Source organism: Neopsephotus bourkii, unplaced genomic scaffold (genome assembly GCF_033783945.1).
Source record: "Neopsephotus bourkii isolate Nb327-2 ecotype Australia unplaced genomic scaffold, CSIRO-AGI_Nbou_v1 NB_1376, whole genome shotgun sequence".
NCBI classification, from domain to species: domain Eukaryota; kingdom Metazoa; phylum Chordata; class Aves; order Psittaciformes; family Psittacidae; genus Neopsephotus; species Neopsephotus bourkii.
In genome coordinates, this window is record NW_026901855.1 from 2,688,743 (window position 1) to 2,713,141 (window position 24,399).

At 48.2% G+C, this 24,399-nt stretch overlaps 2 protein-coding genes across 4 annotated transcripts in view; one reads left to right on the top strand and one right to left on the bottom strand.

Moving 5' to 3' along the window:
• Positions 1-6,503, top strand: part of IFT43 (intraflagellar transport 43) — a 47,875-nt gene extending 41,372 nt beyond the window's left edge. For all 3 annotated transcript variants that reach the window (XM_061367450.1, XM_061367452.1, XM_061367451.1), the window contains 4 exons: positions 3,749-3,821; positions 5,219-5,294; positions 5,651-5,713; positions 6,167-6,503. In XM_061367450.1, coding sequence (XP_061223434.1) covers positions 3,749-3,821; positions 5,219-5,294; positions 5,651-5,713; positions 6,167-6,274 — 320 coding nt within the window. In that variant the 3' untranslated portion in view covers positions 6,275-6,503. The remainder of the gene's footprint in view (positions 1-3,748; positions 3,822-5,218; positions 5,295-5,650; positions 5,714-6,166) is intronic.
• The window catches only part of ACYP1 (acylphosphatase 1), a 428,968-nt gene extending 411,764 nt beyond the window's left edge, over positions 1-17,204 (bottom strand). Inside the window, exon 1 of the mRNA XM_061367455.1 lies at positions 17,197-17,204. The gene's annotated coding sequence lies outside the window, so the exon portion shown is untranslated. The remainder of the gene's footprint in view (positions 1-17,196) is intronic.
• Between the last annotated feature and the right edge of the window lie 7,195 nt (positions 17,205-24,399).

Genomic DNA, 24,399 nt, shown 5'->3' on the forward strand with positions numbered 1-24,399 from the left:
TTTGTACTCAATTTGTTCTCCTTTTAAATATTTTTTACCAGTAAGTCAACTTCTATTTTCATGTTTCTTACTATTAGCATCATACCGGTTTGTTCTGATTTCAAAGTCTGCAGGAATGGGTGTGAAAGTAGAAGAGCTGAAGCTGTAAGATTTTCATGTTGCTTCTGAGATTTGTCTACAGTTTTGATTAAAATCTGTTGATATTGGAGACAATATAGGAGGTCCTTTCTCCTCCAAATTGCAGCTGAGTTATGACACCGCTACCCCCAACCTGTAACTACACTGCAGAGAATAATTTTTTGTTTCCAGGTTTTGAAGCTACATCTTCTCACCTGCAAAACGTTTTCTCTTTGTAATGCACAGGCCATTCGTTCACTTAATTGCAGTAACCTGGTATGTTTTCCTGTTGTACACAGGCAGCTCCTTAGCATGTAGGTACATTGTGCAGTCGTTTCTAAGGTTTACTTACATGGGCACTGAATTTTGGCATGAAAGCTTGGACAGTGAAGCGTGTGTCATGATTCTGCACCAAATACACAGGCTTCTGGAAAATGATCTGAAGCCCCCACGCTGAACAGGAGGCAGAAAATAAAATGTGGGTCACAGAGCAAAGCACACAAAGTGGGGGTTTGTCACATAACCTTGTTGCTGGACAAAGCTGCAGTGTGAGATTGGGAGGACACGGTCCTGTGAACATATCTGCATGTAGTAATGCTATATGTAAATAGTCACACTGCAGCTAACAGCAATATGAAAAATAGAGCATATGCCTACACTGCGGCAGCCCAGTAGCTCGTGTGCTTCCTCCCCTTGCAACTGACATAGTGCCATGACTTGGCTGTGTTACCAGAGCTTACTGGAAAAAAAGCCGTGAGTCCCAAAAAGAGCAACAAAAACAATTAGGGGGCCAGAGACTGAGTGAGGGGAAAGGTTGAGCCCTTGGTGATAAAGTGAGAACCGAGGCACTTGCAAACTGTACAGAGGGAGATGGGACAGGGTTTGTGGAGAGGTGGCACCATGGGAACTGGCAGAGGGAAGAGGAAATTATGAGTAACAAGTGAAATAAAGACCCAAATATTTCAGGGCTGGTTTGCCACTGATAGCAGTTAGCCTGGGGAGCTGATATTTTCTTATAATTTGCTACATTTTTGTTCTGTTTCTTGTCAGTCTCTGGCAGTCCTAAAGAGCATTGCTTCTGCCTGGAAATGGACGAATCATCCACACTTTGCAGTAAGAACAAGCATGCTCTGGCCCTTGTTGAAGGGGCTGGCAGGAGCCCCCAGAGCATTTCCAGCTCTTCTGTCTTAAATATTTTCAAAGTGTCTATAAAATATTGGAGCCTTGGATTTCTTTTGGAAAGAATTTCTATGCAATTGCCTGGATTTTGCTAACAGAGAGTAGAGGCAGTGCTCTGTAAGGGGTCTGGGAATCTCTCCATGGAGTTCAATGACAGTGAGATAAAATCAGCACTGGAGAATCCAGGGGTCTTCAGGAACTCGCTTAATGGAATATTGCATCACTGATGTGGGCCCTGAGTTTACAGTTTTTCCCTGTGCAAAAAGGATCAACAAAAGCCAAAGGGAACTGGGAAAAGCAGACCTCAGAAATAGCTGCTAAAACAAGCACTGAGTGAAGAAAGTCAGTTTGCTGCATATGTCTTCCACTTTTCTGCTGTCAAAAGGGGATAAGGATCTGACCTTCTGCTACAGGGTATGCTGCTCCATTGGTGAAGGTAGCTCTGTTCCCAGGCAGTTGTTTGATGAGCACCATTCATAGTGTTCTGCTGAAAAGGACAAATTAGCTCAGGCGAGATTAAGCTGTCTCTCATTGTCATGTTTGTTTGCCTGGACTTAACAGGGCACCTCTGCACAGCGCTTCGTTCCTCCCCTTAGACCAGTCTCACCACTCTGTTCCCTCCTTGGTCTATGTTGCTTATACTCAGGGACTCTCTCCCACATTATCACTGAGCAGGTGTTACCAGGTGCCTCCACAGTGGCTTTTGTCCAGTAATTGCACTTTGCTACAGATTTTATCAAGATCTGGGAGCCCTGCAGGGTAGAGCCAGCGGGATAGCAGTTTCTAGTGTGCATTGTCCCTACAAGCAGAAAGAGGAAGAGATCTGCCCTGGATGCCCACCGGCGCGCTGTTGAGGCATTTCTTGCAGAGGCTTCCTCGGGCCTGCGGCCTGTTGCTGCAGTTTCCCTTTAAATGTCTTTGGGAAGTTGGCTGTAGTTGGAGAGCTGCTCCTTGGGCGGCTGGAAGGCACCGCTCGCTCTGCTGAGGCTGCCCAAGCTGTCACTGCCTTGTGCTGCGGCCAGGCTCTCGCCACAGCCCCTGTCCCGCTCGGCCTTCCGCCAGGCAGCCAATTAGCGAGAAATCCCACTGTGTGGCCAGCTTCAAACAGCCACCGCGCCAGGGCCCGGCCTCACCCCTGCCCCACAGCAGCTGGGCGAGGGCTGCCTCCCGCCCGCCGGCCAGCAAGCCGGGGGGGGGCGGTGCGCAGCGGACGGTCAGCAGGCGAGGGCAGCCGGGAGCCTGTGGAGCTCTGTCAGGCGGCCGGACAAGGGGCTTCTCAGACAGACCCTGCCCAGAGCTCTGAGCACCATAGGGGGGAAAGGGTCTCCAGCTCCTGAATATTCATCTCAGCCTGGGCTGTAAAGCGGGGCAAAGCCAGGCCCAGCCACCTGCTGCTGCACAGCAATAGCATGGCCACACTGTCGACAGAGCTGGGAGCAGCCTGCTCGCTCCAGCGCCAAAGGGGCCAGCTCTGCCCACACGCTGTGCAACCGATACCTCTTCCCAGAGCCGAGCCACCAGCTTCTCCGCAGCCTGAGGGCTCAGGGTCTCTGGAGAGCCCTTGTGGCCTTGGCTCTTTAAAGTAGCTCTGTGCTGGTGTACTCTCCTTGCTTGGCATCTCCGCTTACTTCCCCTTCTCTTCCTCTCTACATCTCAATTTATAGCACTTTGTCAAATCAAAAAACATGATGTGTGGTCAGAACCTTGCTCCTTTAGCAGGGTTCTGTGTGCACCCAGTTCTTCCTTGTCTTGATGCTTCTGTCTCTAGCATCCGTCCTAGGTAGAGCGGCTGTATTCCTTGTGCTGGGTAACACTCAGTGACCCAGACATCAGCCATTTCCAGGGTCACACTAGAAATCATGAAAAGGTTTATGACATTACAACCAGATGCATCTCCCTTAGCCCTTGTATCTACTAGACCACCAGCATTTCCTTCTCCAGCTATCAAGGAGGTCACAGGCCTCTCTGCACAGCCTGAGGCCCTGCTAGCAGCTCTCTCAGCTCATAGTTTTACATGGCTTGTCTCAGTTTCTGCCCATGTTTTATTTCTAACAGAGCCTAAGTGATTGGCAGGTGAGCAAATGGTAACACACCTTGTAAGAGGCAAATTCTTGCCATTGTTAGGATGATGGCAAATAGGTAGCAGGGTTTAGCGCAGCTGGCTCCTTTCAGCTTCAAGGTTGTGTTCACATGCATGATCTGTAGCCTGTGGAGTCCTACCCAGCCCAAATCTGCTTCTCTTGCAAGATTTCTTTTGACCCCAAGCTTCAAAGCTTTATTGCTTTGTTTAATATTAAACAATGTATTTCCAGTCATTGCTAAATAACTCTCTTGTGTTTTCCTCAAATAAGAAACAGGCTGTTTCATATCTGTGAAGCGAAGGAAACTTTGTCTCTAGTGAGAGGCGAGCACAACACTCCCCCCTTACTGCTGCTGCTTTCTCTTGTTGCAGACATTCCTGTGATCCCTGACTTGGAGGAAGTCCAGGAGGAAGATCTGGCCATGCAAGTGGCAGCTCCCCCCAGGTAAGAGCACTGTCAGGTGCTCTTGAGCCTCTCATCAGCAATGCGAAACGGCTGGTTAAATTAAACTCCTTTTTATCTCATGCTCTCTGGATGTCAGCAGCAGTGCCATTCAGCAGGATTTGGTGCTGTGTATTGTGGCAGTGGGTCTCCAAGCTCAATAAGGCAAACTTCTTGTTTCTGATTACATAGAGGAAGCAAGTACTGAATCTTCTGTCTCTATATAAAAAAACCCAAACAACCCTACACTAGAGTAACATATGTGATGTGCAAAGTCAAATTCTCAAAAATGAAGAACTTCTTGATTTAAGGTTGCCTGTATAATCTGGAATGCCTCCAGTACACATGCATTAGCACATACATTTTGATTATGCATTGTTGTAGGCTGCTCTGCCCTCCACAGAGTATCTTCTTACTCAAGTACCTAGTTAATTTGCGAAGTACAATCCTATTGTTTGAAGGTGTTATCAGAGTAGTCCTGGGGTTAGGTCATGGGAGACCAGTAAGTTTTAAATAAATGAAATAAAAATTTGGGTGTTTTATCTTAAACATTCCAGGAAAGTCCTCTCTTCTCTGTTGGGCCTATTGACAAGATCACAGACTGGGGTTTCTGTTGACCCTTATTTGGAGGGGTGGGATACCTCACTCCTGACCACAAGTGTCTCTCTCACGGTATGGAGTGGCTGTTGTAATACCATAGCTGTTAACAAAAGTAAATGACACTTCATAGTAGTAAATTTGAAATTACTTTGTGTCTCACCAGAGTTCATTTCTTTGTTTTCTCTCTTCTTTTATAATCCCATCTATTTCTCCTGTATCCAGAGTCTCCCTGCAATAGAAAAGACTTCATGAACGAACACAAACATAAATTAACATAGGTCTTTCCTATAGAATTGCATCATCTGTAAAGTTTGTCGTGACAGTATATTACCCCCTACACCATGTTTCTCTTTGAAAGCTGCATTTTAGGAAGTTGTATTTGATAGCTGTGACTCAGCTCAGACATGGAAATCACAAAGTCCCTACTATTCTGTAGCTTGTACCATGGGGTTCTCAGAGCCTGCTTTGGTACAGCACTGGGGCTGTTTGAATGTTCATTACATTCCTGTGTTTTCTGGCCCTGTGGATCTTCTCTCCAGCATGCTGGCTTCTCTGAGGGAGACCATGGTTGCTCCACATTCTGTTTTCATGCATGTGCACAATCTAGCACACAGATTTGTCGGTGACTGTTTGTTTGCTGAATGAGATTTCTTCTGTCTGGGGACATCCCTCTCAAGAGTCCACATGGGAGATGTGGACACTTGCGATTGGTGTCACCAGACTACTGTCCTTGCCACCCTTCTCCTCAAACGTGCTTCCACACTTACCCAGGCTTGTACTTTGACCCTTTCTGGTTGCAGTGTGCAGGTGAACCGAGTGCTGACCTACCATGACCTGGACAAAGATCTAATGAAGTATGCTGCCTTTCAAACTTTGGTAAGTGGATGTTGCTGTGGGGTGACCAGAGTGACTTTCTCCTTCCAGACTCATATCATCCTCCACAATGATACTCAGCTGCACAAAATACACAGCTCTATCATCTAAGCAAGTTGCAGTCTGCCTGCAAGTCTGTTCCTCTCTGCAGTGTGGCTTTCATGCTTGTTTTTGTCTGTAAATAGTGTAGTTATGGTATCTGCTGTTCAGATACAGATCTGGAGGCTCCTGCTGTTGTTCTGGACAAAGCATATGTCCAGTATGAGGCAAATGTGCTTATCTGTAGCAGGCCCTACCTTGTGAAATGGAGGTGTCCACTTTCGCTCTGTTTGTGAAACTGTGACTCTGTGTGTTCATAGGATGGAGAGGTTGACCTGAAGCTTCTGACCAAAGTTTTGGCTCCAGAGCATGAACTGCGAGAGGTGAGTTTTTTGTGGGAGCACCAAAAGGCACAAGCTTCTTATATGTCTCAGACTGTACTTGGTAAGTGAGCATTTGTCAGTGGAGGAGAGAGGCAAGGAGGAGTTTGTCCAAGCTGATGGAGGTTTGATTTACCCTGAATATTATTTTAAAAATAGGTAGAGCTTTCTCTGTGTGAGATTAATGTATCACTGTAATTGGTCCTCATCAGGATGAAAGAACTAGTAAAGGAAAATGTGAATGGCCTAGCACTGTCACAGATCCATGAAGAAACAGTGCTGTGTTGTGTTTTGCCTTTTGGTAGCCACCATGTGGTTCTACAGGGTGGTACAGAGCGACAAAGCCAGAAAGCATTTGGAGTGTGGGCAGAGGGATGTTTTAAAGCAGGACAGAACAACCTGAATACAACTGTGTGTGCACCCATTTCAGCATGTTTGTCTTTTTCCTCTTGGTAGGATGTCAGCTGGGATTGGGACCATCTCTTCACAGAGGTGTCCTCAGAACTACTGACAGAGTGGGATCTGGGACAGTCTGAGAGAGAAGACCACAGCAGTCTGCCCTAGAGTGCTGGCACACCAGACAACTCATACCTGTATCTCCTGTAAATAGTTTAGCACTTTAATTTTCTATTCACTTGTTTGTATTTGAGAATTTATTTGAGACATGAAAATAAATAGGACTTTTTTATAGGAAAGGTTGGGAGAAGTTTTGGGCATTTTGTAATAATAATCTTTGTTCTCAAAAGAGATGAAGAATTCTAAATACAATAAAATATTTACTTTGGAACAGTCACTTCTATCTCACTAGCACCTTTACAGGTAACTGCAATGGGCAATCTTTCCTCTACCGAAATGCAGCTTCTCTGTGGTGGACATCTTACAATGGAGTGTGGTTTTCGGTGATGGCTGTCAGAGAATTTTAGGCTAATAGGATTTGTTTGCCTAGGACATGAAGATTACCATCTTCCTCACAACAGATGCCACAAGTTAATGCCAGGTTATCCATTTTACATTTCATCCAGCAGCCTCCAGCCATCCCCTGCTAGTTTAACCTCTCTCCTGGAATATTACCTCTGTATTGACTCAGAGGAAGCAGCAACACCACTTCTTACAGCACCTCTTTTCTTCGCTTAAGGTTTCCCAGCTAAATTCTGACCAGGCCTAACCCCACTTAGCTTTTGCAATCAGATGAGATCACAGCCTGAATGGAGATAGCTTCAGGCAATAGGTAGTTTGCAGTGAAAACAGTTTATTCTGTGCATGTGAAAGAATGGAGCCTGCTTCTCTGAAACAAGGTAACTCCCTGGTGGGTGCCTCCTTGGAGCCAAGTAAGCTGCTCTTATTGTCATCTAGAGAAAAACCCATTTAGCTGTTAATACCTTGCCCCCAAAGAGCCTTGGTCATTATTCGAAGGAAACAGGAACATTACTTCTAATCCAGTGTCCTTCAAAGCCTTGTCCTGTTGGAGAATCTTGCTATATTCATCTGGGGGGCAGTGCAGGTGCTGGGAGAAAGGCTTGCTGTGCTGCTTTTCTTAACACATTTGGTGTAAAAGAGCATTGCATTCCCACTCTTGTACTGACAGCAGGACAGGTCAAATAACTCACTGAATTCAGTACTCTGCAAAATTTCAGATCCAGAGTTGATATGCCAAACAATTCTACCAGTGAGAGAAGCAGCTGGGTACCAGTCTGGGGCCACCACAATATAAGGAGGCTCATCTGTCTCAAGGAGAGGCAAAGTGTATTTTACAACCAAGAAAACTCCCCTGTAACTAGAAAACTAGGTGAGACAGAAGGTTGGGAGGCCAGTGTATGGAGAATAATCCTGAGTCTTTCTCTGAGCAAAGAAAGGTGTTTTGGTATGAAAAGAAAACTTCCCAGGTGAGCTAGAGTCTATGTTTCTGTGACACCTATGGTTCAAAGAGAATTTCAAATGCTTCCTACATTCCAGGAAAAACAATAAATTCAGCAAACTATAATAGTTTAGTAAATCAGACAAATCCAACGACTCAGTCTGGGAGGAAAAAAATAATGGATGCTATTGGCTCCCCTCATCTGGCTTACGGCCCTGGGCAGAGATGCTCTGGGGTAGGAGGCAGGTGTGTCTGGGACAGGCCTGTGCCCACACTGGGACTTTGGGAGCCCAGTGGATACCTGGGCAGAGTTTAAAAGTTGGGCTTGAAAAAAAATCACAGCCTCATTTAATTTAAGGCAGAAAGAGGAGGATTTGATCACTTAGCCCAGCCTGCTGTAATACAGGCCATGGCAAGGTCCAGTGAGATGTGGCTGAGCTTTGCCTTTCTTTTCGAAAGCCTTGCCTAGTTAGTTTTTCTAATAGAAAATTGCCCTTATGGTTCAAAATCTGCTTTATTTCTAGACTCAGTTTTTTCAGTTTCATATTCTGTTCCCTGAGCATGCTTATGCTTTTACCCAGTTAAGCAATGCTGTCAGATACTTTCTTCCTGCTTCAGTATTTATGTGCGCTGTGATCAAGTTGTCCCTTTAATTTCCTTCAATAAACTCAATAGACTGAGACTTGCTTCCATGTCTTTTCAATTCCTTCCCCAGCTGGAGGAGGTGAGGTGGGTGTCTGGCTCCTGGCCTTCCTCCAGCAAGCTGTTCCTGCCCCCCTTCCTTCCACACGCATGTTTTGGTTTCAGTGCTGGGAAGGTGGCTGAAACCTGTTGCTGCTTTTCCTCTCTCAAGTCCTGATGCTGACAGGGAAGAGCCTGCTTCTGTTACTGTTCTTGCTAAAAAAAGCCCATGAGGTGCTTTGGTGTGCCCCATCCAGCTCTTGGCGCATGGTGATACACCAGTATGTATTAACTGTGACAAAGCTACCTCAGGAACCTGCATTTCTGAAGTCCCATGTAAAGAACGTGCAAATGAAGAAAGGGCAGGTATACATTTTTTCTTGTAGCCTGAAAAGGTGTAGCTCTGGTTGATTGTCAAGTGAGATGGGAAGTGAGACAGATTTCAGAACAGTGTGCCTGGTTCCTAAGAGCTCACATCAGCCCTCCAGGCTGTGCCTAGCCAAGGAATATAGCTGTAATTCCCTGTTGGTCTCCACAGACCTGTATCACAGTGGAATAAACCAAGGTGTAGTGGTGTACTTGGAGCCACACAACGAATCTGGGGCAAAATCAGTGTTAGAAACAAGTAACCTCAAGTTCCTGATTCAGACATGGCTTTCATATATCTGGTGAGCAGTTCCCATCTTCAGTTTAAAGATAGCAATTCAGTGTAGAGTCTTGCATCCTGCCTACTCTTTGTTCTGCTTTGTTCATACAGTGCTGAGGGAGAGCTGCAAACCTGTCAAAGTGTGTGTTGTCAACAGCATATTTAGCTCGGTGAGCTGATCTGGGGTGTCTGCCTAGGGATTTGCTGGCATTCTGGACGGCTGTAAGTATCAACCTGCAGGTAGCCTCTTGCAGGCTCAGTGCTCAGTAGACTACCTGAGCAAATGGCAGGCCTCATCACAGATGAAGTAAAAGGGCAGAAAGGAAAAATTAGTTCTGTGTCCTATCAGTTTTAGGACTTTCTGGGTTTGCTGATAATAATCGATACAATCTTTATAGACTTTCTTGGTAGAGATGCCTTACCAGGGTGCAGTTTGTTGGTGGAGGAGGAATACTGAGGCTGAGACAGCATATGCAGCACTGGAAAAAAAATGTAGAAAATAAAAGCTGAAAAAAGGCCAGACCCAGCAACTTTCCATTGAAGTGCCTCTTAGAGGGACCCTGGCTGGCTGTTTTATTAAGTGTGACAAAGTGACGGGAGGTGGGGGGGAGCTCCTATGTTAATAAGTTGGAAAGGTACCACCATTCCTCTCGCCTGAGTGTCTCAGGGAAAGTGGAATTAATTCATGGCATATGCTCCTAGCATCTGCTGCAGTGACCTGGGTTGGCAGGAGCGCGGTTCCAGGCAGCGTTTGCCAGAGCCTATACTCTCCACTACTCTTTTGCTCAGGCCTTGCTTGCTACCTGCCCATGGCCAAGAGTGAGGACAATGTGGCTGCTCTGGCTGGGCATACACCCAGCTGCCCACCTACCACCCCTGTGGGACCTCACAGCCTGGCCAGGGTCTTTCTCCTTCTGAAGAAGGAGTATTACTCTAGGCTTGAGAAGGAAAAGGGGATGTTTGGATAGAAAATAGACCAATTTGAATAGAAACTAATCCAGTTTGTCCCAAGCAGCCTTAATTCCTCCCACAGCATTCCCTGACAGTCTCCTCCATCCCTCTGACTTGTTCTGTGGCTTGTTGTGAGGCTCTGACTCCTCAGTCTCCTTCCTTCTTTTCTGCTGTATCTCTACAGATGATTTGATCCTCTCCTTGACAGAGAAGACAGAGGTTGAATTTGCTGTTAGGTGGGATTTAATTCTCTGTTTAATGGCTCCCAGGAAATAACTTCCACGCCTTATTTCCCCTTGACTGACCTGCACCACAGCTAGGAGCTGTATCCAGCTAGTACAGGTGGGTGCAGTGTGTTGTTTCCAGGCTGAAGCTGTCTTTGTCTGTGCCTCATGCTCTGCATGTGAGCTTTCCCTTGGGAAAGGGCACCCAGAGTCAGTCCTTCACTGGCTGCTCTTTCTTCACCCACATCCTTCCACCTTTTTGAACAACTGCCTAGGGTATGGGATATTTTCATGGCCTAAAGAGCTGACAGACCCAGGAGAAACCACAGCACTGGGTGATCCCCAAATAGGGCAGAGATGCTTCATGCTGCTTCTGTGCTCTCCCAGAAGCTGTCCCCACACATCTGCAGCTTCTCCCTCTTGAGCTCCCTTTTGAAATGTGGCATTCCAGTCCTGGGCTTGGCGGGGACTGCACAGAGCTGAGTGAGGGCCAAGACAGGGTCCCAGCTGTGGGCACCATGTTGGATGCACGATCAGCTGCCCTGGTGAGACCAGTACTCCTATGGCCATGCTTTACCTGGGGGGAAGACCTGCACTCCCTGCAGCCACAGCCTGGGAAGAATCCTAGAATCCTAGAATAGTTAGGGTTGGAAAGGACCTTGAGATCATCTAGTTACAACCCCCCTGCTGTGGGCAGGGACACCTCACACTAAACCATGTCACCCAAGGCTCTGTCCAGCCTGGACTTGAACACTGCCACGGATGGAGCATTCACAACCTCCCTGGGCAACCCATTCCAGTGCCTCAGCACCTTTACAGTAAAGAACTTCTTCCTTATATCCAATCTAAACTTTCCCTGTTTAAGTTTGAACTCGTTACCCCTTGTCCTGTCACTACAGTCCCTAATGAAGAGTCCCTCCCCAGCATCCCTATAGGCCCTCTTCAGGTAGTGGAAGGCTGCTATGAAGTCTCCATGCAGCTTTCTCTTCTCCAGGCTGAACAGCCCCAACTTTCTCAGCTGTCTTCATATGGGAGGTGCTCCAGTCCCCTGATCATCCTCGTGGCCCTCCTCTGGACTTGTTCCAACAGTTCCATGTCCTTTTTATGTTGAGGACACCAGAACTGCACACAATACTCCAAGTGAGGTCTCACGAGAGCAGAGTAGAGGGGCAGGATCACCTCCTTCGACCTGCTGGTCATGCTGCTTTTGATGCAGCCCAGGATACGGTTGGCTTTCTGGGCTGCAAGCGCACACTGAAGCTGGCTCATGTTCATTTTCTCATCGACCAGCACCCCCAAGTCCTTCTCCGCAGGGCTGCTCTGAATCTCTTCTCTGCCCAACCTGTAGCTGTGCCTGGGATTGCTCCGACCCAGGTGTAGGACCTTGCACTTGGCATGGTTAAACTTCATGAGGTTGGCATCAGCCCACCTCACAAGCGTGTCAAGGTCCCTCTGGATGGCATTCTTTCCCTCCAGCATAACAACCAAACCACACAGCTTGGTGTCATCGGCAAACTTGCTGAGGGTGCACTCAATCCCACTGTCCATGTCAGCGATGAAGATGTTAAACAAGACCGGTCCCAACACTGATCCCTGAGGAACACCGCTCGTTACTGGTCTCCAGCTGGACATTGAGCCATTGACCACAACTCTTTGCATGCAGCCATGCAGCCAGTTCTTTATCCACCAAGTGGCCCATCCATCAAAGCGATGTCTCTCCAATTTAGAGACAAGGATGTCGTGTGGGACAGTGTCGAATGCTTTGCACAAGTCCAGGTAGATGATATCAACTGCTCTACCCCTGTCCATCAGTTCCGTAGCCCCACCATAGAAGGCCACCAAATTGGTCAGGCAGGATTTCCCCTTAGTGAAGCCATGCTGGCTGTCACCAAGCACCTTGTTGTTTTTCATGTGCCTTAGCATGCCTTCCAGGAGAATCTGCTCCAAGATTTTGCCAGGCACAGAGGTGAGACTGACTGGTCTGTAATTCCCTGGGTCATCCATTTTCCCCTTCTTGAATCCTGATTGATTCAGTCATGAATGCTGCGTGACATGGACATCCAGAGCTTCTGAGCCCATTAATCTCTCTGCTATGGACCCTGGGGAGATGAAACCTTTCCTCTTAGTGCCCTGCTATCCAAGTCTGCCCCGCAGGCTGCTCCCCACCGACCTCATTGGGGCCAGAGTAGCTCTGGGCCATGGGCCCTCTTATCGGGCTCTATCTCCTGTCACTTTCAGGACCACTTCATTATCCTTTTATTAGCCCTCTTCTCCTGCTTATCATTATTAATAATCACACTGGATCAGCTGGAGTGCTGACAGCTGCCCCTTGTCTATTCTTTCTATTTTAATCCTGCCTGCTTATCTGGAATAAACCTGATCCTTTTTCTTTTAATTAAAGAAATTTGGTCAGCCAGTCCCTCCTTCATGCAGAGATAGGACTGATCACACCAGTGATATGGACAGAGCAGGAAAAGGGGCAGATTACTGGGTGACAGTGTTTTCCACAACCTGAAGATACAGGATGTCAGAGTAGAGGCTGGAAGAGATCAAGGCACATGTGTGCGGAGAAGCACAGCACTGGGGCACTATGAGGTGCTCATTCTGGGGTCTGTGTCTGATGGAGTGGATTGCTTTAGTGCTGCTATGTCTGTACTGCAGGTGAGAGGCACCACTGCACCAGTGCAAGACAGGCAGGGGAGGTCTACTCACTCCTCTCTGCTTAGCATGGATGGCAATAGCAATGCCAGGCTAAGAGCCTGTACAGCTGGCACTTTCTGGGCTGCTGGGCTCACTGTAGTTCTTACAAGGGCTAAAGGATTTTACTTCTCAGTGCTTTATAATGTTGCCAGTAGATGCAAGTACTGGGCTTCACAGTGATGCTTCTGCTTCGTGCTCCCAGAGGCATTACTTCCTGGGGCCACAGATCTCATTCCAGTCCCTTAAAAATGCCTTGCTGGGCTGTTTGCTTGAGCTGAAATATTTGTGTTGTCTGAAGGGACAGGTCACTTGAGGAAGGGCTGTGCAAATAGGCCGGGGGAAAATTGTTGTGCTAATTCACACTTTTATGAACCCATAAACTCAAATCTGCATTCATTGCAATCTGTGAAGTGACTGGAGTGTGGGCTGAAATGCTTAGAGAGTAGTAGTCAGGGGTCCGTAACAAAGCAAAACGCTCTGAAGTGCAGCAGCAGGAGCGTGGCCATAAGCAGCAGGAGTATTCAACCTTAGCGCTAAAAATGCATATTCTTTGGTTCCCAAACGGTTCATTTCAGATGCACAAGTTGCAGCGTTGACTGAATGCGTATGTACCCTCTGCTACAGAATATGGCAACTGGCTCAGATTTGTAGGGTTGTTTCACCCCTGAGAGGCTGAGAGCCCAGGAAGGGTATAGGGCAGAACTTCCTGATGCTCAAGTGAGAGTGTAGCTCTGAAATCCTGTCAAGCAGAGCCATGCTGGCTTCTGTCCCTGCGCTTCTGTTGCTTTTGAGCATTTCAGCTGACTGGGATGAATGTCAGCCTGCAGTTCAGATGTTGGTGAGGGAGTTGCCACAATACAAACTCATGCACAGGGCATAGCAGATTCTCTAAAAACATGTGATCCTGTAACAATCGGAGGCAAGAATTGTGCATGGTGGCATTTATGCTATTGCTTCCATTTGAAATGTCCTGCTGTTCACAGAGAATCTTTCATCATTACTTAATGTTGAACAAAATGTTTGAAAGATGAGAAAATGCAGGGTTCACTTGCTTAAACTGACACAGTAATAACTGCTCAGAGCTTTTATTATCTGACCCTGCTCCTTCAGCAAAAATCATCCCCCCTTCAGATCCAAATAAGGAAGATTCTCAGGGTGGTTTTTGGCCCTGAAATGATGAGGGACACTGTTTTTGGTGTTGTGGGACATTTTGAATCAGCCAAAAAAGATGGACTCACAGTCCATGTGATAGCCTGAAGTCTTGCTTCGATCATTACCCCAGTCAGCAGAACTACCCGCAAAGCCAGAAAAGTGCCTTGGGAATTTGCCAAAGGACTTGGTCCAAGTCAAGCAACCTTCTCAGCACTTCAAGCTCCAAAGCCACACTGAAGTTAAGCTTGTGGCTCCCTGTGGGCTGTGGGGTTATGTGCACAGATGGGTGCATGGCTTGGTGAATCAACCTGCTAGATAAATGGGTGATTATAGTTCAGGCTGTTGTAGCTATACCTGAGCTCACTTAGAGGGATGAAAAGCAGCCTGGATTTGCACAGCTGAGTGCTGTGCCTCTTCTTCAAGGATCTGCACTAGCTCTTTTAAAGCCATCTTTGGTATTGTCCATCTGTACTGATTTATGCCCCGTAGAGATACTCTTACTCACTTCCATGGCTCTCAAACCCATGGTACCCAAGACTTAAGATTCTGTATGTTCCTGTGGGAAAGCTGTTAGATGCTCTTCATTTCACTCAAACAGACCAGAGTCATGGGCTGATAATGCAACTTATGTAGGGTCCTACGGTAAGACCTAAGGTCCTACGGTAAGACACAGCTAGGAACAGAGTCCAGCACCTCCAAGCATCCATCTAGTGCTGCAGGCACATTAGTTCACTAACTGAAATAAAGCACAAGGGCAGCATATTTGTTTATTTTGATGTTCAACCAAAAGCTGTCTTCAGGTTATAGGGCTCCTTCTGTATTTTCAAAACCACAAAGTAAAACTTCATAGTCTCTGTACAAACACCTTCCCTAGGATTGGCACAGCACAATGCCCACCTGGTAGTGCCCCCACTGAGGTAGGAAACTAATCATTTCCTGCAAAAATGGCTTCCTACCATAAGGCTGCACCCCTCATCCCAGAATTACCCAGAGAAAGGGATGAGTTGTGAATGTGCCAAACTGTTTCCAGTGTGAACTCCGGAAGTCAGAAGCCAGCAGGGCTGTTCAGCCTGTTGATATCTCTCTACAGAGTACCCACAATCAACTCTTCTGCTGAGCTCAGCAGAAGAGGACTAGAAAATAAGGATGGGAGATCCCTTCCATGCTGAAAGATGCTCAGGCCATTCAGACAGGCTTTGGTAGGTCACACAGTGCCACATTCCCTTAAAATTAACCAGGAAACTGGGTTGGTTTTTTTTGTTTTATGTCACGTGGTGGTCAGGAGCCTTTAAGGAAACTGGGGGCCCTGTCTGTGTGCTTTTGTCTACCCCAGCCCCAACACACCTAGTTCTTAATTGAGTGGGACTGGTTGCAGCACCAGATCTGTGATGCTTCTTGTGACATAAGACAGGCACAGAGAGAGCTTTGTAAAATGCCTAAGAGACTCATGACATGCAATTGAGTATGCCCAGTTTGGAGAATAATGTTCAGTACAGGCAATGTCACACTGGGAAAACAGACCTGTGGGCCTAAAACATCCATCCTTCACTTCTCACTATTTTGCTTAAGTGTGTATGTGTCTGGGTCACATGGATACATGCATTGCCTTGGCTGAAGGTGTCCTGTGCCATGTAGACCATACCTATGTCTCACCAGCTGAGTGGGTTCTGTCCTGTTGGGCCCAGGGATCTGTTTGTCTGTCTGTATGATGTGCACATGCACCAGCCATGGCTGAACTTGGAAGTATTTATGGCAATTAAAATGTTTTGCCTGGAAGCTGTTTTGGGGCTTTTTTGAAGTGAGGATTTTCAGACTTCAAGGTGTTAACAGCCCCTCTAAATGGTTTTGTTTTTTAATTGCAGCAAATGACTGTGGAGCCATTAAACATTCGCCTCTCTGCAGTTGTTTCTGAGCCCTTTCAGTCCTTCTTCTATTTATTCTGTTTAATTCAGTCAGGTAGCTTCGGGGCAGTGAAGATCAATACTTTACTTTGATAGAAAAGAGTCAGGTTTGAAACATAGAGATAAAACTGACACATTTTGTATAAATTTAATTAAAAATGCACCTTTAGTGGCTTGTTGCAAGCACAAAGCCAGCCCTCCATCTAGCCATCTCTCTGTCTCACTCCCTGTCGCTCTCTTCCCTTTCTTGTGCCTAACAGGAAGATCTCTGAATCTGCCTCACCAACAAAGCACCTTGTTTTATGATTTTTGTCTTGAAAGTTTAGCACGGAGGGAGGAGGATGGAAGGGATGTGAAATTCTAAACAGACCTTCTGCTCTCTTCCCAGTCCCACTGCTTTTGGTGGTGGTGGCTGGGGGGACGGGGAAGGAGCCAACTCCCAGTGGGGGAGAAAGGGGGGTGAGGCAAAATGATGTGGTGTTTTTTTAAACCCAGCAGATTGGACACCCTGGGGCACTTTCCATTTGGATCTGTAGCTTTCCTCCGCTCCCCCCCAGCCCCTTGCTTTGTTAAACTGATAATTATTTTTCTGACTACATGTGCATCCCTGATCCCATTAGGATAGTGCTGGCCACAAAGCAGTGTCTTTATTCTCCCTTTCTTTTGCTTCCCCTGTCCCCCCCGACTCTTCCCATTTCTTCCCTCTTGCTCACTAACCCTGCTGCCAGTGGGGACATTTGTCTTGTGTTTTATAATCCGGCCCCTTAACCCCCTTCCCCTGCATGTCCCTCTCTCTCTCTTTCTCAATCCTGTTTGGCTCGGTTCATTTTTCACTTGAGTGCCTCGCCTCCCAGACTCCCCTCTGCTCTGGCCTCCCTCTGCTCAACACCAATAAAACACACACAACACAGGTAGAACAAGGTGCCAGGGCTCAGCGTGACAAATGGCTCACACACCACTCAATAACCACTGCTGTAAATTGCCCCCTCTTCATCCTGCACTGGCTTCTGAGGCGGGTGCCTTGGCTGGGCCCATGTGAAACCTGCTGCCCCGCCACAGGGTGGGATGGGGAAAACCCGCAGAGTTTGGATACCAGACACTGCTGGGCAGAAACCTTTCAAGTGCTGTTGTTTTGGGTTGTGAGATTTAATGGCCCTGGTTCTCTCCCTGGTAGGGCCCTGCAGTCCAGAGAAGGGCAACAAAGCTGGTGAAGGAGCACAAGTCCAGTGAGGAGCGGCTGAGGGTATCTGGGGTTGTTTAGTCTGGAGAAGAGAAGGCTCAGAGGGGGCCTTTTTGCTCTCTACAGCTACCTGAAAGGAGGATGCAGAGAAGACGTGGCTGGTCTCTTCTAAGTAACAAGCAATAGGACAACAGAGAATGGCCTCAAGCTGTGCCAGGGATGGTTTAGATTGAATAGGAAAGATTTCTTCACTGAAAGGGTTGTCAGGCATCGGCAGAGGCTGCCCAGGGTAGTGGTGAAATCGCCATCCCTGGGAGTGTTCAGAAAACGTTCAGATGAGGCTCTTAGCAACATTGTTCAATGGTGGACTTGGCAGTCCTAGGGTAACGGTTGGACTTGATGATCTTAAAGGTCTTTTTCAGCCTAAACAGTTCTATGATTCAGGCCTCAAAGGGACCTGGGGGACTTGTTGGAAAATGGGGATTGTGCAGTAAGGGGGTGCGAACTGCCTTCCTGACCTACAAACCACCTATTTAGGTCATATTTTGTGGCCAAGAGTCTCAACACTTGTTCTATCCATGCAAGCTCTGGAAGGGCTTTAAAGAGCAAGAATGACAGTGTCTTCTTGAGGGCTGTTCCCAAGGGACAGAGCTGGGGTCTCCATGGCCATTGTTCCCCGTGCCCACACCAATCCAGCCAAGGCACGTCAGCCACCTACCCCTCACTGCTGAGCCGCAGCAGTCTTCCCTGGGATACAGCATCTGCCTGCCGTGGGGGCTTGGACCTGCCAGGGCTGCCCTGGCTGCACACTGCACTGCACGTGTTGCTGTAGTGCTCACGTGTGCTCAATGTTGTGCACTTGCATTCGAGCAAACATGCAGGAGTGAGAAATAAACCACCACACTGGAAAAATAAACCACACATCAGGGAACAGACAAGGAGAAGAAAACTGGGTAACAAAATAAACGTGAACAACAGCCCTCACCAGCTGGCAGCAACTGCCATCAGCTTCTTCCTGGCTCTGTGGAAACTGTTGAGAGCAGTGACATTAAAGAGCACATGGAAAATGGTCGGTACATTATGGACGGTGTGGGAAAAGGGAGTGAGGGTGGGGGGAGAGCAGGAGTTATTGATGGAGGCTGGATAGAAAGGAAGGAAAGGGTCTGGAAGATGAGAATAATCTTGAAGCTTATGCACAAGCAAGATAAACTTGTGGAGGAAGGAGGCTGAAGGACAAAGAGGCAGAGCAGTGTATACTTAAGAAGCAGCAGCAAAATCTAGCCTCATGATGGGGCGGAAGAGAGGCAGTGTCTGCCTCCCTGGCCCTGGGGGTGTGTGTGTGGCTGTCAGTGGGGCAGCATGCAGGCAGTGCCCCAGCTCAAGGCAGAGCAGCGGCTCTTGGATACAGCCGCAGGGAGCGACATGCAGCCGCTGCACGGAAATGTACTCTTTGAGTTCCATTGTGTTTGACTTTAGCTGTCAAACCGCAGTCACTGTGAATTTTTCTTGAGAACCAGAGGATGCTGTGCGCATGGAGCTGCTGGTTTTGCAACAAGATGCAAAGCTGGGTCCATGCCCCACGGATTTCAGGTCTTAACCCCACTTGTCTTAGGTAATTGCCAATGCCAGCAGATGTGTGTGTCTCCTGTTACCAGCTTCATTTGGCTCTGGGATTCCTCACCACCTCTCCCTGTGTTAATTTGTGGCAGTAATGTATGTAGCACTTCCACGCCCCTATGCAGGAGGCTGCATTTCAGCTGCAAGTGAAGAGAGGGTACTGCTTTAGCTTGCTCATCTTTGTATCACCCTGCACCCAAGCCCGTACCAGTGTCTCTGCTCTGCAATTCAGGCTGCTCAGCTTTACCAGCAGAGTTTCCTTGCTAAGCCAGGGCATGATGGGGTTAACTCTGTCAGTCTGTCTGCATAATATCAGCTGGAACATCAGTTAAAGTCCTCCTGAGTGATTCGTGGAGGTGAGTGCTGAGGGCTGGTTTCTCAGGGAGTGTACCGGGAAGGAGCGTGTGCGTACAGTGAGTGCACTTGTGCAGACAGACAACTCCTGTGTCTTCTGCCTTTAATCACAGCAAATGAAAGTTTCTAAACAGGCAGAAGATGCCAGGCTTTTGTGTTCTGCCACCAGAGCTGCCTCTGCGCTGCCGTCAGTGCCGGTAATTGCAGACAGAAGCCACTTTGTGTTAAAATGGCATCTGTAATTGAAACGGAATTCAGAATCAGGACCTGCAGGCACCGCTCGGCGAAAGAAGAAATAAAGATCATTTGGGTCACATCTTTTGTAATTTGCGTTTAATAATCGTACCAGGAGGTACACACAAAGGGAGAGGAGACATGAGACACAGCCCCGCTCCCCCTCCTCGCACGCTGCCTCCCAGCCTTCCCGCAGAGCCCGGTGGGACCCCGCACCCGCTCGGCAGTGGGGTGGTGGGTGGTGGGTGGTGGGTGGTGGAAGGGCTGCCGGCTGCCTTGCACAGCGGCTGGGGCTGCTTGTGAGGCCGAGCCAGCACCTTACATGGGCAGCCAGGAGGAGAGAACGGCTCCCTGGGTCCGTGTTAAACTGGATGCTCAAGCTCTGGGTTTACAGTTAGGCTGAGGATTTACGGGCCCAGGTGCTGGCTCTTGCTCAGTGGGTCTGGCTGAGCACTGAGCAGTGGAGGGCACTCTCCTGATTCAGAGTTCCTGAGTTGCTCTTTTAAATGGGCTCCCTCTGGTATCCTTTGACGGGCTTCTGTGCGTATGCCTATACAAGTATATTTAAACTCAAGCTGCAGGGCATAGCTTATGCTGAAATGTCCCAAACCTCTTCCACCACAGCACAATGAGGCCTCCTCTGTTCTGCTTATGGAGAACAATGTGTTGCATGTGGTTCCCCTCCTCCAAATCAAACCCAGGCAGTGCCTGGGGGCCTCTAACTGTTGGAGACCAGCACCCCCCAGGAGCCTGCCCATGTTCAAAGAGTGCCAGTGCGAGTGCCCATGCCCTGGTAAATTCACTAGTGTAGATGCAGCCTTGTGGTTTCCTTCTTGCCCTGTGATGGCTGGTGATGAAGAGCTCTCTCAGCCTCAAGCTGTCCAGGGACATCCAGCTGGTCTTACAGTGCCCAAAGCATGCACTGACAAGTCTCTGCTCCAAAGGCTGCATCAGCTGCTACAGCACTGCCTTGTTCCCCTTAGCCTAAGCCCCTGGTCCTGAAGGAGCTACGCTTGTCAGGTGCCTTTCCCGTAATTTCAGGGATGACCATGATCTATGACAGAGCATCTAGCATATGTGAAAGAGGAAGATCTGGTTCTATGCTCATGTAGGCTGCTGACATGCCTTCTCACTTTGCCTCTGTTGAGCCTTGCCCTAGTGCAAAAATAACCCAAATTTCTTCCATAAAAAACCCACCACTTTTGTCTCATGACAAACCCAGACACATCAAACACGTACCTTAGGTATGGCAGTATCCATTCACATATTGTACTTTGGTCTTTCTAAAAGCCAGTGACATCCTGGGAGCCACTCTAAATCCAGGCAAGATAAATACAGATACGAGCACGACCAGTCCATTCCATCCTTGAATACTGTGTCTCTTTACTCCAGACTTCAAGTACATTTTGGAGAGCAAACTCAGCCCTGGTTACTTTCATTGGTGTCCTGTTAATCTCTATGGAAAGGAGCACATGGCACTGACTGGGTTTTTTTCACACAGTGTATTTTTTCTCTGCCATTAGGCTTGACTCAGGGACAGGCTTCATTGTCACCTGTGGTCAGGATACAAAGGAGACATCTCCAATGTCCAGCAGTTCCCCTGTGCTCTGTATTGATGCTGTAACCTCCCAGTTTCCCTTGCACAAACGCTCTGCATTTCCTCCTTAAGCTGCTCCTGGCAGCTCACCATTTCATAGTTCTTGCCTATGGCCAGGAAGAGCATCATCTGTCAGCTACATCTGGAGCTGCCATCCTGCCTTCTCCCAGGGAGCCCAAGGGGTCCTTATCAGAGGGCCAGAGCTGCAGTTGTGACAGGAGAAATGTAGGTTGAGGAGAGAGGTACCTTGGCTTCTTCCAGTTTTGTTGCTATTACAGGGAAGACTCTGGTTAAATTTTAAGAGCCAGTATCCTGATTTCTCTTTAGCCTGGAGAAGGCACTGATATGTGATTTAGCATCCCCTTCTCAAATGTTATCAGTAAATACCCAGAACTTAAAACCCACACACCTGAAGTCAGATGAGGGAGAGCATCTGAAAGAGGTAAAGAAAAGGAGTTTCTTAACTTCATGGAGAGTGTCCAAGCCCTGTATAATTACATGCAGATACCCAACCTTTCCTTTCTGCCTGACAAACTGAGCATGCATTAACCTTTGGATGCAGCAGCAGAGCTGTTGAGGAAGTCCGTAATTGTCTCAGGTTCATAAAAGGCACTGTGGATGCTTTGCCCTTTTCTCTCCAAGCTTTCCTCTCACCTTATGCATGGTGAAGACCTAGCAGGTATCATCACATTAATCCGGTTCCTTGCAAGCAGTTCAGGGTATGACTGTGTCACAGCTTGTGTCCTGCAAAGATACCCAGGTGAGCTGGGCTGCTGTGTATGCATGGCTTTCTGGATGGGCTTTACATCATGCAGTGGTTTATCAGCCCTGGTGAGGTGCTGTGGCAATGCTCTTCTGCTCTCTGCAGAGTCCTGAATACCTCCCCAAATCCTCAGCTCCAGTTTCAGCATTTCCACCCTCTTCCTCCATAGAGGCCTAGAGCTCTCAGGTGGATAGTCAGATGTTAGCTGATGGAGAGAAGAGAGCGCTGTTGAAGAAGAATTGAAATGAGCCCTCCTGGCCGTGCCCTGTTTTAGTAACTCTCCTGGGGCTGCTTCTATGGGCCTGCTATTTGGCCCTCTGACATCTGCATCTCCTTTATGCTGAGCCCCTTTTCCATGCTGTAGAAGATGTCATTAGGAGAAGGCCATGAAACTATCTATGAGCAACATCCTCCCCTGATCCGTACATCTCTCTCACACACCCCTTTCACCTCTACCCATCACAGAATCATATAATCATAGAATCACAGAATGGTTTGAATTGGAAGAGACCTTAAAGATTTAGTTCCAACCTCCCTTCCAGCAACACCTTTCACTAGACCAGGTTACTCAAAGCTCCATCCAACCTGGCCTTGAACACTTCCAGGGATGGGGCATCCACAGCTTTTCTGGGCACAGTGATTTCATTCGCACTTCCCACACATTCACCGGGGGCGGCCATAGACCCACACCTGCACACACTCACACAGACACACTGCACTCTTATTTTCTCTGTTCCCCGGCCTTGCTTCCCTCCTCCCATCTGTTCGTTGAATAATTCCTGGCTAAGTAACTTTCTCTGAGCAGCCCCTGGGCTGGGGCATAGGGACTTGCCCCCTTTTCCCCCCTGGCTGTCCAGGGGGCTTTTGAACATGTGTTTCTGGGAGGCAGACACCAGCTGGCTGGGTGACATTTGCATAGTCAGCTAAAAGCCCCTGTGCTGAGCTGGGGATGTCTGGAGGAGCCCATGGCAGGATGGAGGGAAGAGGGAAAGCACTGGTCGGCTTGAGGTCAGCTGGAACAGATTTCCCAACGAACGGACAGATGGTGAAAGGAGATGAGGGGTGGGGGGAGCACGCAAAGGCTTCTACATCAAATAAATAAATCACTGAATGCAGAAGGGGAGTAAGTGACCAATGTGCCTATGGACATGGCAGTCACTGTGCTGCTTCCTTCAGAGCCCATGGGGTGCATGGATGGGATGAGCACAGGCTCTCATTGCTCTCCATGCCAGGAAGGGGAGCAGGGTGCACACAGACCAGGTAAGGGGCAGGGAGAGGCATTTGGTTCTTTGGGGTCCCAGTGCTTCACAGAGCAGCAGGAGGTGTTGGAGGCTCCCCACAGCCTCCTGCAGTAAGCCGGAGGGGCCCTGCTGCTGGCCTGCCATCCAGGTGCCAGTTGGGCCTGCTGTGGCTGCAGGGACAGACCCTGAATTCACCCAGTCCCACTATGCTTCCAAGGCATCACCTTGGAAGGCTGGGGAGGCTTGGAAGGTTTGGGACTGGGTGCGTGCAGCTCCACACACAGGGCACCCTCACGATACCTACTGCCTCTCCCTGCTGTTTCTCCACTTCTCCCTCCACCCCAGCTAATTTCATTGGACTGAAAATAACAAAGCAATCTGTACAGTTTTACTCCTACAAGGACGTGTCTTTGCCATTCCAAAGTAACAGCAAAACGTTACATTTACGAGCCCCTGTGCTGCCTTTTCCCTCCCTGTTGATCATTGTTCCCGGCTGCCTTCCTGGTGTCGTGCTCTCTCTTTTTTGCACAGCTCAGGACAGAAAATACACTTTATTGTTTGATCCTGTGGCACCTTTTGGAGCTCTGGGGATAAAAAAGCACTCCCTTAACATGGGAATTACCCAGGCAGAGAGAACTGACTTGCCTTCCCAGTACTCGGAGTGGCCAGAATTGAAATTTTAGGGAAAAAAGGCCAAGAAATGCTGTAATGGACAATGAGGGACTCAAAGACACCCAGTAAGTACTGGTTTTGTCCCTCAGCCAAGAAGGTTCCCAAATTACATGTTATCTTCAAAATCCTGCCTGCTGTAACTTTGGGTGTTCCCCTAAAGCAGACAAGTGTCTGAGCCTCATCTGAGCTTACATCCTCCACCCACCATCAGCAACACCCACAGGCAGTTATGTACTACGTTAACAGATATTACTATTATGTGCCCTTTGTCTTTATTCTTCAGGAGAAGTGGAAATGCATTTGTGTTATTTTTAATGCAGTTTGAGGGAATTGGTGGTTTTTACTTTTATTTTTATTGTGTGTGTGCAGTTGCCTTCCCCCAGCCCCCCCCCCTCCCCAGTGCTGTTGCCTGGATGGTGCTAAATCCTTTCCTGAGGCATGTGAACACATGTTCCCTATCATGAGTGCAGGCAGACAGATGTTACAGGAGCACATGTGGAAGGCTGTCACTAAGGGCCAACTAGTGCAGAAAGGCAATTGCTTGCATGGCTGATCCTACCCCATGTGAATGGAGTCTGTATATTAAGAAACTATCAGGGTCCTGATGACACCAGTGGGCCTTAATTGCCCTTGAAAGGACTCACCTGGAGCTCACATGCTCTCTTTAGGGCTCCATTTAAGCTCAGCCTTGGCCACTCATTCGCTACCTAAGATGTGTTGTAAATCTGCCTGTCTCTGCTTGTGGTCTCATCTCCTGGGTGGTTCTTAGACTGATGTTGCAGCAGTGCCTCCAGCCCCATCTCTTGCTGCTCCTGATGGGACTCCCTGGATGAACCCTGGTTCATTACTTTGCCTTGTCTGTGGCTGTGGATGGATCCTGTTACCAGCACTCTCCTCTGCTTGCTTTGCTCAGGTGCTACA